The sequence below is a fragment of the Trachurus trachurus genome (assembly GCF_905171665.1).
Source record: "Trachurus trachurus genome assembly, chromosome: 3".
Classification (NCBI taxonomy): Eukaryota; Metazoa; Chordata; class Actinopteri; order Carangiformes; family Carangidae; genus Trachurus; species Trachurus trachurus.
Genome location: NC_139893.1, coordinates 19325355 through 19339757, shown reverse-complemented (window position 1 = coordinate 19339757; position 14403 = coordinate 19325355). Strand labels below are relative to the sequence as shown.

General features: G+C 41.7%; 1 protein-coding gene across 1 annotated transcript; it reads left to right on the top strand.

Moving 5' to 3' along the window:
• The first annotated feature begins 781 nt into the window (after positions 1–781).
• lpcat2 (lysophosphatidylcholine acyltransferase 2) lies at positions 782–9472 on the top strand. Its single transcript, XM_083998955.1, has 14 exons — positions 782–1083; positions 1490–1632; positions 2994–3211; positions 3457–3569; positions 3880–3940; positions 4132–4190; positions 4525–4559; positions 4761–4815; positions 5153–5235; positions 5502–5627; positions 5750–5903; positions 7052–7150; positions 7789–7930; positions 8092–9472. Exons 1-14 carry the CDS (start codon positions 973–975, stop codon positions 8268–8270), a joined length of 1578 nt encoding a protein of 525 aa, XP_083855081.1. The 5' UTR covers positions 782–972; the 3' UTR covers positions 8271–9472.
• The last annotated feature ends 4931 nt before the right edge of the window (positions 9473–14403 follow it).

Sequence of the window (14403 nt, the reverse complement as noted above, 5' to 3'; positions counted from 1 at the left end):
TCTCGTCAATCATCCATTTCATATGCATCTTTCACAATGGGACAATGTTGTCAATGTCAAATGTTGACAGTGTCAAACAAAATTGATTAGAAAGACTGATTAGAACCACCACAGCCTACATCTTACCTCAGTTATAAATTGTGAAGTCCTTCTTTAAAGCCCCTTTTTTCTGTCATCATTACTCTTACTAATTTAAGACTCAGTGAACCCTAAACATAAAAATGATCATGGATCACTAAAAAAAAAAGAGGAGCGTAATCACTAATATCACATTAAAGCAAACCACTTTTTGCTTGCAAGAGTGGAGCATTCACCTATGTTGAAGAGTCAGGGCTTTCTTTATAGGGCATGACCAACTGAGATTTATTCTAATGAAACTGCGCCATCTTGTGGGCTTTTCGAGAACGCCTACACAAACATATTCCTCACATATTATGTTCTTGATATCAGCAGCACTCCGTATATAATTGCATGATCTGTAGTAGGCTATCTGAGGACCTCTAGCCATATGTTCTACATGTAGCCTATTACAGTCTGCACGAGCTTCTCAATCAGCAGTTTCCGACTGTATATGTATAGCCCTATACCTAATGAGTTGACTGTGCCTATTTTATCTACTTCTTTCATCAGATTCGTAACATTCATACTAGTGTAACACCATCCTGCAACATTCACAATGAGGTTTCACAGACTTAATAAACTGAGAAGTGAGACGAATCGTCGTCGGGAGCTCAAACAACACACCGATCGGACTCGACCCCTGGTACGGCCACGTTGGAGGTGGAGCTTCAGACGCCAAGGTCCAGACGGTTCCGCTCTCGCCCGTGTGGTGGCTGCGCTCGCCGGTGTGATCGTCTGCTATGGTGCGGAGTGAGAAGAGAGAGCAGGCCCCCCCGTTGAGGAAGTGAGATGATAACATAACGGCGCCTCGACTACAAACATTCGCCTGCGTCTTGGCTCGCTGGAATTGCAATGCCTCCGCAACGAGTGTTCACCCTGCCGAGGCAGCAATCTCTGCTCCTGCCTGCGGTCATCAACCCGTTTGTACAGGACACAAAACTAACCACAGGCACTATACTGAAAGTGAGTATGGTATTTTAAAAAGGCGCAATGCTCATGCTTTGAGGAATATAGCCATCGCTTATAGAAAGAGGGCGCGCACACCGCAGTGTTTCATCTGATGTGTGAGATTACACCCACAGGCTGCTGTTGTAGCCAGGGCCTATAATCTTCTCCAACAGGGCTTTGACAATCGGCTTGTAACGCCTCGTTATATGCAGCACTAAACAATGAGAGCCGTTGTGTGTGCTTTTCTAGAAAGCTGCCCAGTGATGTGGATTTCCACACTGCTGCATATTTCCGCTCTGTGGAATGTCAAAAAGCCAGGGTGTAGTTGGCTCTGACAGCAGTCTTCCCTTTATGGTAGATATAGGCCTAATTGATGGTGTGTCTATTGTAACCCCCCACCCCCCACTCTCTCTCCATGCAGTGCGTCCTCCTGGGAATCTTCCTGGTCCCAATCCGCGCCATCCTGCTGTCTCTGGTTCTCATGGTGACATGGCCAGTGTCTGTCATAATAACCTTCAAGCATCCTCTGAAAGGAGCCGTGGAGCCAATGACAGGCTGGAGAAGGTAACAAGGATACAGATATCATCCTAACAAAGTCCTAGACTGCCATCAAAGTCCTTTGGCCCTTTGGATATCAGACACACTCAATTGCTCAGAAAATGCAAAACCTGCTACAAAGTGTATCCTACTGTGCCTTTCTTGCATCAGTTTACATCACATTGTTTTGTTTCCTGGATGCTTAGGTTTATTGAATTTGATTTAAACATTAATACTTTTTTAAACATAAGCTATTGGTGAAGAAATACATGAAGATCTAAAAAAAAAAAAAAAAGAAGGAAAAAAAGATACATTGAATTTAATTGCATTAAATTGTTAATTTTACTAAAGAAGTAGAAGCATTGCATTTGCTGGGTTCATAAACTTGACACTAAAACACAACAGATGCAGTATGTTTTCAAAATAATGGCTCCTGACATGGCTTGAAAAATGTGTAGCAGCTTGCACTTCTGCCAAATCATGCCTCTCTAGATTGTATCTGCAACAGAGGCATGACTTAGAGTCCCCTCTCAGTTCCTGTGGGGGCCTTAAGGGGAACTGAAACCTGAAAACGTAATCCCTTTATATACCAACATGTTTTTTTTCATCACTGAATGGTTATGACCCTAAACACAGCTACTCCAGTGTGACATTTTGGGCACTGTATCCAGTTAAGGTTGTAATTGATCTTACTTTACAATATCAAACAGTCTCCAAGACTCCAACAGTTTGAACCACTAACTTGCATAGTAGGTGCAACATTCACTGACAGTGCACAGTCCCGCAGCTGACCTATGACTAAGTATGCTGTATGTGACTGAAACAACAGTAAGCCTATCATATACAACCATATAGTTCAGCCATTTATTGCTTTCCTGTTGGCACCTTCAGACATGTTCTTGGTGGTTTGAAGTCTGTGGTTTATAAATAGTAACATTTCACACAATGAAACCACTAAGACATGTAGTGACGAACTTCAAATGCAAGTCCATGTTGCTCTGTATCTTTTGCGTATAAGCAGGCAATATTGTATCTGCTTTGTAAGCCAGTGTATAAAGATGTTGTAGGTCTGTTCATGTTGGACACTTTACACCCTCAGCACTGTGTGACTGAGCTTCCTGTTATTAAGCGTCTCGCTTAAGATTAGATAAGCAGAGACTTGAAGGTTCACAGTGTCTCAAGCTACAGTAATATGTGACTTCCTACCATTTCCTCAGGTTATGAGGAAGTAACTGTTCAAGAGAAATTTCTTTGTGATTACAGGCTTAGAGAAAAGTACAAAATGGTGTAACCCTTCCTGTTACTACTACCATTCATTTAATCTGTCAGTTTGGATTTTATGCAATCACACCTCATTCACTAATCTAAAATGTTGTTGTGGTTCCCAGGTTCATGTGTCGGCGGGTCATGGCTGCCCTGGGGAGAACTTACTATTTCTGCATGGGCTTTAGGGTGGTGGTAAAAGGGAAGCAGGCCAACAGCACTGAGGCCCCCATCCTGGCTGTTGCTCCCCACTCCACTTTTTTTGATGGAATTGTGTGCATCATTGCAGGCCTACCCTCCACTGTTTCCCGGGTTGAGAACCTGGCCACACCCATCTTTGGCAGTGAGACAATTTTTCTTTTATCAGTTGTTCCACTACAGGGAAGTTGGTACTTAAGTGTTTGTCTGCGTGCTCTCTTTTTCTCTCAGTCATAACATAATCAGTAAATTACTGTGTGGTGAAATGGTTTACTGCTAACAAATCTATGCTACTAACGAGGACAAGAAACATGACAAAAGTCAAGATTTTCCTCCTCTAAGTGGTCCACAGTACATTAATGTATGGTATTTTTGTTTCTCTCTCTCAAGGGTTTGTGCGATGTCTACAGCCAGTGCTGGTGTCCAGAAAGGACCCAGATTCACGGAAGAACACAATCCAAGAGATTGACAGCAGAGCCAAGTCAGGGGGCCACTGGCCTCAGGTCTGTTATAACACAGCAAAGAAAACATCCACATAGACTGTCAGCATAGCTTTCTGTCTGGTTGTTGAAAAAACACTGAGCTTGTCAGCCAAGTAAACCAAAGAGCCTTTTTTACCATTTCCTTTGTCAGTCCCGTATTTAATGAAAATGCTTCTTCTTTAATACTATTGCCGAAATAGCCAAGGTGCATACAATGTCAGCCAGAGTTGTTCAGAAACTTGCTTTGCATACAGGTGGCTGTATTTTACCATCACAGAAATTCTACAGAATATGATGATAAGATTAACTAATGATGCTTTCTCACCCTCAGGTTTTGATATTTCCAGAGGGAACATGTACAAATCGCTCATGTCTCATCACTTTCAAACAAGGTAAGGCCTAAATGACCTCATGAAATTGAATGTTTCCCTTTACATACATCTGATCCACTGAGCAAACAGGCTGCACAATAGAAAGAACACTTGATACTACACCCTTTTTATTGACTATACGATGTGGTTTATACATAGAATAATGTGCAGCATTGTTTTTCTTTCATACTGTTTTCCAACCCCACCTCTAGGTGCCTTTATCCCAGGAGTCCCTGTGCAGCCTGTGCTTATAAGGTATCCCAACAAATTGGTGAGTGACTGTGATGGCCATACAGCATTAATGAAGCCTTGAAAGCCAAATACGTTGTTGCCACGCAGTACCCTACTAGCTTGCACAAAAGATAAACAGTTTGATTCCTTCTGAGCAGAACACAAGGATTGTCAGTAAGACAAATCTGAATAAAATTAGATGTGGTTATCCTCTTGAAATTGATGTTTCTATTACTTAGTTTTGCTGATGGGAATGATGGCTAAACCAGAGACTTGGCTGCAAATCACACTTACCAGTTAACATGTTACTACCTCATTCCTCTGTTAATGTTTCATGAAGCTTCATGCATTCCTCTCGTTTTTTTTACTTCCAGGATACAGTGACTTGGACTTGGCAGGGCTTCAGCTCGTGAGTATGCTCTCTATAATTGTGCATTTTTGGCTTTTTTGCATGACTGACCTGTCTGTACTGTATGTATGTTTGATTTCTATTGCTATATTCTCATGGACACTATTATAGTACAGACACCCACCCATGCCTTGTACTGGAACAGCTCTACTAGTCAACTGGTACATGAAACAGATCGTACTCTGCTTGTGTTATGTACAGGAAGACACTGCTGCTTCTAACGCTGTGCCAGCTGTACACCACAGTGGAGATAGAGGTAACAAGCCTCCCGTTTTCCTAGTATATGGCACAAATTGCGTTTGTTTCTTACTGATAAAAAAAATCCACAGTTTCACACAGTACTTTGTTTGAAATCTTTTAAAATTACTGCAGCTTTACTGGTGCTATCGGTGCCACTCTCTGCTATGGCTGCTGAAATATTTTCGGATTTTATACTGCACTATATCAACCAGAGGGGAAGGTGTGTTTACTGCAGGATGGGATTTAGCTTCCACGGACAGATTTATGAGTTCCCCTTCTGTTTGACTTCTTGTGACCTTTTTTAATTTTTTTTATCAGTTTGTTTTTTTGTTTTTTTTGTTTGTTTTTTTCAGTTCTTGCCACCACATACCCCCACAGAAGAGGAGAAGAAAAGCCCAGCTCTGTTTGCCATTAGAGTGCGAGAAAGTATGGCCCAGTAAGTGAAGTCTTCTGGCCTTACATGCACATTTCTTTTTTGGAGCATGCAGTGGAATAAGGTGCAACAGAAAAGCAAAAGCATATATCTTTATATAAGTGATAAATCCGGTGTGTAACACGTAAGTGAAGCGAAGTAACAGTATACTGTTAGATTCACTCATACAACTGAACTGAATTTTTGACCTTTGTGCACATGCCTGACATGCTGCATCCAGCTCTTTACAACCATCACAAGCATTTGAACTGTGGACTGTTTGCTTGCAGTGCTCTTGGAGTTCCAGTAACAGACCACACTTATGAGGACTGCCGCTTGATGATCTCAGCTGGTGAGCTAACGCTGCCCATGGAGGCCGGCCTGGTTGAGTTCACCAAAATTAGCCGCAAACTCCAGTAAGAACATCTCACTTTGACACTGTTGTGTCACCTCACCAGGCATTTAAACTAAGACAAATGTGGCTTGAATAGTTAATTTTATACATTGTTCAGTATGACATACACCTTTTCTCACTTAGACTGAAGTGGGACAATGTGAGAAAAGAGCTGGAGGGCTTTGCGGCCATGGCCTCATCATGTAAGGGCGGGAGGATTACCATTGAGGAGTTTGCCAGATTCCTGAAGCTACCTGTCAGCCCGGCCTTGGAGGAGCTGTTTGCACTGTTTGACAGGGTGAGACACCTATCACACATATAAAGTATTTTCTATTCCAGTAGTTTGCTGAATAATCACTGACTGATTAAACACGTGCTTGTTGTTGACACACAGCCAGGGTATTGGGATAAATTGGCCTAAACCCAACACACAGGAATCACACCTTGAATGTTTAACAACATACTTTGTTCCCATCTTCATATTAGCTTCACAAGATATCACTGCAGTATATGTGTACCAATGAAAGTCAAATAGAGAGGGCTTCATATTGTCTGTTGAGGATTTATACAGTCTGAAGAGGAAACTATGATCAAAGCAGTTTGGCCTCATTCCCTGGTATGTTCGCCAGAGGTCTGAGTGGGAAGAGGATTAAAAGCATAAAAACAGCCTCTAACATGCAGTTCAATGAATAAAAAAAGAAATCCCTTTCCTAAGAATATGTATACCTCATCATTTTCCAGTTATTGCAAGTTGCCATTTATAGAAATTGCTTGTGCTTTTGTCCATGTTACCATTTAGACTCACCATACCTCAGACAGACATATTTCTATGTTTTTACCCATCATAATAATTTTTGTGTTAATATAAGCCTTAAATAGTTATATCTTCCGACAGCAATCACTTACATAGAGTGTTTGGTCTGAAACACGGGTCTGTCAGTCACTCTGCTCTGCTGTAAGCCGAGGAAAAAACTTTTCTTGTATCCTACAAATTTTATCCAATGAGGAGAGAGAATGGCATGAAGGGCTGTGTGTGCAGCCAATATGCGCGTGAATGTGGTGACGTAGGGACGAGGACCAATAGATCCATGACGAGGGCGGGGGCTGCTAACTCCATCGGCTGACAAGAAGTTATGGTGCGTTCAAGGCAACCCGTAACTCGTGTTTTTCCGACCTGTGAAGTCGTACCAGTTCGATCTGGTACGAGTTCACGGGTCGGAAAAACACGAGTGGCCGTTATAGTGCACTTTCACAGGCAACAGGTGGGAAAAACACGACTTACGGGTTGCCTGGAACGCTACAAAGTCTTAAGTTGTGACTTGAAGCCGTAACTTACGGTTTCAAAAGCCTGCCTGGAACGCAGCATTAGCCAAAACGACCGGATCGCTTACTACTGCTTTAACAACTCCTGCTTTTTTTTCTCACTTTGGCTTTCACCCCTGTCAGAACGGAGATGGCACCATAGACTTCAGAGAGTATGTCATCGGCGTGACCATTCTGTGTCGACCAGCCAACACTGAAGATGTTCTTCGAATGGCTTTCCAGGTGGGGAAGAAATATTTTGCCACAGGTCTGCTTCTACTTGGGTCTGAAAGAAAAGAGAGGGACACAAGTGTGGTGGTATCCATTTTCCTTAAGCCAACCAAGCTTTGGAAACAAACTCAATTATCTAAGCCAGGTTGTAGCACTGTATCAGAAATGTTCCACACTCATCATGCAGGTTCCATTGAATCTGCATTTTTTTTGGTGCTTAATCTTTTTTATGCTGTGTTTTATAACAGTTAAAAAAAAAGTCGATTTGAAAAAGCATTACATCTAAGCTAAATCACCCAGCACTACCTTTAGTTGATATTAGAGCACAGCAGGCAGCAGCAGTGCAACTGAAGGAGAAACAGAGGCAGCATTCAGAGAGGCTTGGATAATGTCAAGTTAACAATGTGCGTCTGTTGTGAGAGCATGGAGTCATTTTGCTGGCCATAAGGTCAAATGTGGTTTTGGACAAACAGTTCAAATAGTGTTTATGTAACTTGACTGAAGAGCAAAAATGATTTTTCCCTTTTTTAAATTTTGTGTTTATGGTTAGCTTCCCAAATTTATATGTTAACTAACCATTATTTTTCCTGAATAAACAAACACCTGAAAGAGAAATGCAAACCTCTCCCATGCTGTCCTCTCCCATGCAGCTGTTTGACATCGATGAAGATGAGAAAATCACCCGCGAGGAGTTCACTGCTCTGCTGCGCTCCGCTCTGGGTGTGTCAGACCTAAACATGAACAAGCTCTTCAAGGACATTGATGCTGATGGCTCTGGTTTCATCACCTTCAGTGAGTAGTAGACAAACGCCCAATGCCAAGCAGCAAATTTTGTTTCATTTTATTTTATATTTCCAACAGGGTGTGCAGTAAATGGATGCATTCAGTATTAGCCCAATTTTTCCTGTTTGTTTTTTTCACCCATGTTTTTCTCCATGGCTGTGATTCTTCAGGTGAATTTCAAAACTTTGCCACGACCCACCCGGAGTATGCCAAGCTATTCACCACCTACCTGGAGCTTCAGAGATATCAAGCAATTCAGGAGGCAACGCCAGGGGATCTGGAACTGGCTGGTCAGGCCAGTTCAGGAGAAAATCAGGAAGACACCACCTCTGACAAGAAAGATGACTGAGGCAGATGACAACTGTAAACACCCCACTTAACTGCACTGATGGACAGAAAACTGTATTCACTGCACTGAGAAAGAAAAAAGGCAGAGTCCAATGACTTTTAGCAAATTCAAGTCATTTGCTGCAGCAGAGCCATAATATAGGTCATGTGCTTGCCTTTGTACAGACATGGGTTTTAAATCGCTTCTATTTTCAATTTTAGTGCCTTATAGAGATTTTAAAGAACAACTCCCCAAGTCACTGCACAACAAATGTCATATTGCAGACTATTTCCATCTGTTGTGTTGTGTTAAGTGTGTGTGTGTGTGTGTGTGCGTGCGTGCGTGCGTGCGTGCGTGCGTGCGTGCGTGCGTGCGTGTGTGTGTGCGCGTGCATGTTTTGGTGAGGGGAAAAAAACAAAACAAAAATAAATACAAATCTCGTCAACAGTGACACTGAAATGTCAGAAAACTCATCAGTGTTTTAGTAAACTGTCTGAACCCTGCTGCATATAGAGTTCTAACATTAGTGACAGTATTTTATGATGTTCTTAAATATTTCTCCTGATGGCCGTAAACTGCCACGCCATGTTACTGACTGGGATACACCACCCTTTGTAGCCTGAGCTTACCCTCGCTAGGATCGTAGCTTTGTGAACCCAACCCCTTTGTCTTTGTGGTCTTCTGTAAACGAGTGGAGAAATTGCCAAACCAACACCTTTTTAAATATAAAGCAAAGAGTCCTTGTGTTTCTGTGTTGCCGTATAATTAGTGTACAGTAAGCTTTATTAAGATCTCTCCAACCTGGCAACATGCAGATGTTCTGTATTAAAGCTATGCCTACCAAGAGCATACATGCTGTGTGTTACACTTTTTTCCAGCGCTCAGGGACACAGACCTTGTAAGACGGCTGTATAATTAGCCAGAGGTTTGCTTTGCATGTGTATCTATTTGCATTTCTACAGAAGATTGTTTTGCTGAGACAGCAGCGTATCTGTGCAAGCTTTAAGTTTACTAAAGCAAATCAAGCAATGAAAATAGGGCAATTTGTGAGCAAAAAGGCAACAGTACTTCTTCACAACAGCATATTCCAGCGGGGTATGCGTTCAGATTAACTAGCACCGATGTTATTTATTTAGCATGGTGAATTGCAATTATGTGATTTTTCTTTTTTCTTTTTTGTCAGCTCTGCAAAGTTTGCTTTTTGAAATAAAACAAGGATACAATTTTAACTCTTTGCCCGACTTGTGCTTTCATATTCAGTACCGAGGAAACTTGCAATGACTTTCAGGGACTTTGTTTGTAATGAGACATGAGTGCCGTGAATAGAGCGTAGCTGTGCCACTGGTTCTCCAAACCACCACCAGGTGCCAGCAGTTACCTACTTCAACTCCATGATGTGTGTGTGCCTGTGTGCATTTGTGGTCTGCTTGTCAGTATCAACTTGAATTTTAAACCTGATTTGGCCAAACCCTTTAAATTGAGCCAAAGGTTTAACAATGGTGAAAAAGAGGTGTGTGACATGTAATGGTAAAAGGCATTGAACTCAGAAGTGTGTTTGCATACATAACCCAGTATAATACTGCAGGGAGCTTTTCTGTGTGTAGGCCTACTGAAGTTTTCTCTTTTTTTGTCTGATATAATATATCAATCTGTTGAAGTCAATCATTAACTTTCAAAATGTTGCATTTAATCATGTGAACAGAAGGTGAGGCGTGACATGAGGGATATCTTAAGCAAAATAATTGCGCTATTATGACTTTTGCTTTAATTGCTCAATTTGTCTGCGTTAGGATTTTGTATTCCATTCCTTCATTTGACCTCTCTGTGGCAACCTGTTTCCACTTTGAAGCTGGAATGAGACCAGATTGAGAGCAGATACAGTATTTGTATGTTACACAAACTTTTATTGTGAAAGAAACAACAAGGAAAGACCCACTCCCTGAGAAATAAAATCATTTAGACAGGTTTTTAAGGACCTAGTAAATGTTTATTCTTGATATCACATACCATACATGTGCTCATGTATGTGATCATTTCTCAAACTGAACATCAAATATTCTTAAATACAATGTGAATCCAATAAATGTTTTTATTCATCACTGTTTCTTCCTTTCCTAACACATAGATGATCATTCCATTTGGAGCAGTTTTTCTTGTTTCCAGATGGACTGCATGGAAGCCATAGTGCTAATGCAAACCTAATACAATGTGTATTGTGCTCGAGAATGTGGAAAAAAGAAGAACAGCCTTGCTCCATATGCACAGAGGTGGTTGAAATGAATGATGGAGAGTGCCTTGCTTCATTAAAAGCCCACTGTTAGACAAAACTGAGATACCAGCTGTGATTTCCACCTTCAATTTGTTTTAACCTTTTCAAACGTACAGAGGCTCATTTCATTTTAATCAAAATTGATGAGATGGCATGGAATCAATTAAGTCACATTGTTGCTGCGCTTACAACAGAGTAACTCCTCCCTTACCCACACAGCTCCTGCTCTCCTCCTCAGCCCCACACTCCTCCATCCTCCCTCTTTCCGCTGCATGGCTGTTGTATATTGCTGTATCCATTTCAGCCCTGCCTGGGGGGTGATCCTGTCGCACTAGATTGTGGGAGATATGTGTTGGTAATCTGATTTGGTCTCCATAGGACCTGAGTGAGTGAGCGGCCTCTGTTTGTGGACCCAAGTTGGACACAGGCCTCATACGGATGAAGGCGGGGGGGGGGGGGGCCTTGCTGTGCCAGGCAGAAGGGAAAGGTCAGAACCGACAGGCCTTGCTGTTAAAATGATGTGACACTGCTGTGTGCCTCAATTTAAGCAGGGGGCCCCGCTTTCTCCAGCAAAATGAGGACAAGCTCCGTCTGAGCGCCGCTCTGTGAGTCTTGATCCAGAGGACCATTTATTTCCCAATGGTTGAGGGTGTTGAATGTTGCATACTGGTAATTGATTTTAATTATGGAGGATAGATTCTGTAGTACATATTGCCTTAACCTTCTTATTTCATCCTTAGTCACATTATTTCTACCACCCACTGACCCTATCAACACATTTTTACCATTTCATTATACGCAGGCTCAGGCAAGTTTTACCTGCTCTATGTCAAAACCACAAGAAACACACTGCCTTGTCTGTGCAAAAGTTCAACTGATGATTTCAGTAAAAAAAAATGACACAGCCTTATTAGTGCGAGGATGTTTTTCAAGTGTTGTATAAGAGGAAGAAAGTTATTTTGTCTTTACGTTCCTATAGAACGGAAACTTCCTGCTCAGAACAACAGGATACCTGGGAGACCCCTCCTTTGTCCTGCATAACGAACATGGTTATAGAGTTTCAAGCAGGCAGCACAGCGTGTGTTAGCATGTGACTACTACAGCTCAGAGAGGTGTGCATATGCAGTGTAGAAAAAACAGTCTGCTCTACCTCACACATAGCCAAAAGAATGTACAAGCTATGATGCTTACATTAACAGAAAACCCAAAATAACATGTTGGGCATGGTTGTATTAATCATCGGATGGAAATATTAAAGACATCTTGCACATTGTTGTAGACATTTCTCTATAATTCATGATCTAATGTGTATTTTGGCAAATGCTGGGATGTCCAGTCATACCTTTGCAAGGGAGGATTGGAAAGATGAAAGATGGACCTGCTTCTTTCTCTGCTCATGGAGCAGATATGGCTTCATCCTGCTGCTCAGTGCACAGAGTTCACTTATCTCTAATGAGTGTTCACTCGTAGATGCTGGCATGGTGTGTGTTAGTACAACTTAGATTTTGTGGGTTTTGCACTCACAAACACACATCCCACACAACACACACATTACCCTTGACTCTTGCAGGCTTCAGCTTGGAAGGCTGTCTCCTTCAGCTCTTCGGGGAGTTCCTCCAAACCTCATTGTTACGTTTCCTTATCGCACCAGATGACACCTTGTTGATTTTTTCACTCCTATTATTCTCTCAGGAAAGTGATTGTTTCTCATTTCCCATGTGATGGTTTATGGGAACAGTGAGGGTCCTAGTGAGGGCAGTGTTTGGGGGAACCATATGAAACACCAGTGGTCTAACAGCCGTATCTGCACCGGTATCTGCCTCCCAAAGTTTGTTTTCCTGGACTTTGGTTTGGCTGTTTAACATCCCTGTGTTTGATTCTTTTCCAGATGGTCTGTGGATGATGGGCAACAATGTTTCCTGTGTAATATTCAAGGATAGGTCAGTATGAGGTTGTGATAAATACATTTGCCTTTGATTTCTCTCAGATGGATTGAATAGAGTATGGTTGCCATTTCAGATTCAATGGTCTTCTTCAGTATTTCTCCTCTTATTTATAGAAACCATTAGGGAAGGATGATGTGTTACACTGTTTACAAGTGTGCAATAATATCTCGCGCAACAATTACACAAGAGAAAAGAAGAAATGTCCTTGAAAGTTAATGTCAGACTTGTCAATCAATCACAGCTCTTTCCTCAAACACCAGTCTTCCCTCTATCTAGCCTCTTTTTGCGGCCCCTAATTACAACCCACCATCGAAACTCAACATGTGCACCCCCTATTGTGTTCTCCATTCATCATTCACTTGGGGATTTAAGGGTTGTGACCTACTGAGAGATAAAATACTTTGATATAGATGCAGGAAACTGCCAACAAACCTGGTTATTATTTCAAGCATTTTGAGGACAATGGCACCACATTCTCGCAAGTGTTTGCTTTGGAGTGCAGGTGAAGGTTGAAGCACAAGATGAGGTGCTGCTGAAGAGTTCACTTTCCTGGCCCTGCAACTTTTTTCTTTTTTCTTTTTGGTGGGAATCATATGCCACACCTCCCATGTGCTGTTGGCTGCACTACAAAATCAATGTCTATCCACCATTTCTTCTCACTGAATTTATACAACATGTAGGGAACTAGCAAAGCCCTGAGAGAAGCTTAATGACACTCTGTCTTTCGTTAGGCCTGGAGAGATTTAAACCCCACTAAGTTTAGAGTAAGGTGCAGAACAAAACCAACCCCACTCATTGCTAATACCGTGACCTGATTACTGTGTGGTAATGCCCTGGTACTTTAACTCCATGGAATGACAAAGCAAGAAAAATGCACATTTCCTTTTCATTTGTGAGAATAAAGGTCCTTGATGTCACTCCTTAAGAAAACGAATCAACAAGCACAAGCACTCCTGACTCATAAACACAATCTGGAAGATCTCCTTTAAGTTCTGTCAAAAATAATCTGATAAATGCCAAAGGCTTGTTTGCACTGTGAAGTTATTTTATGATGACTGTTGCTCGAACTGGAAATGTGAAGTCATTTACATGCTCAGAGCAGATGAGGAAAAAGGGGCGTGTGCCTGAGTATGAGTAACGTGTTAGGTGATGTAAAGAAGTAACAGCGTATGTTTGTGCACATGCACGGAGTCAAAAGAACAAAAGGGAATCTTTGCTGTGACCCCTGACAAATGTTCGGGTTAAATCCAGAGGGTCGTATAGTGACTGTGGAGCGGCTGTGTCTTCTTTGATTACCTTCTGATCCTCATGTGAACATGGGAGAGCCTGAACCTTCAGGCAGAGTGAGAGGTGAAGTCTTTGCAACTGTTCACAGCCAGAAGAGGGGATCTGAGATGATCAAAGTAAAAGGTAAAGGGTGATATCATTTCCCCTGCAGTAGTCCTGTACACCTCCATGAAATCAGCATCGTTTCCTTTCTGTTAATATTCCTTCTCAATACAAAACATGTGATTTTCATCTGCACTGTAAGTTGCTTCTTAGAGGACAGTTTCCATGAAACTGCATAATGCCACTACACATTAGGCTACTTGTGCCTTGAAGTTTGAAGAAGCCCAGTTGTTGAATGCACAACATCACACAAGTACAGATTGAGAAATACACCCAACCTCATGACAGATGAAAGATATGTCTGTTTTTGCAAAATAACCTGAAATGGCATATTCAAATACACCTGACAATAGAAAGTGCAAGTGCAAAAGAATAGAACTAATTCAGGAGAAAACATCAGTAATAACACATTATCCTTCCTTACCTGGTCTTCTGCTTTACCATTGCTGCAGTTATTCAATCTTCACAAACAAAACACCCAAAACCAGCCCTATTAGGGTTTTATAAAAACAAGCACTGGAGAGCAAAGAGGACATTCATTGACTTTAAT

Bases quoted from the DNA above. Each gene is read 5' to 3' on its own strand.
- lpcat2 (XM_083998955.1), top strand. From the start codon at position 973: ATGCCTCCGCAACGAGTGTTCACCCTGCCGAGGCAGCAATCTCTGCTC. The intron at 1,633-2,993 runs GTAACAAGGATA...TGTGGTTCCCAG, and splicing joins CCAATGACAGGCTGGAGAAG to GTTCATGTGTCGGCGGGTCA. The intron at 5,904-7,051 runs GTGAGACACCTA...CACCCCTGTCAG, and splicing joins TGTTTGCACTGTTTGACAGG to AACGGAGATGGCACCATAGA.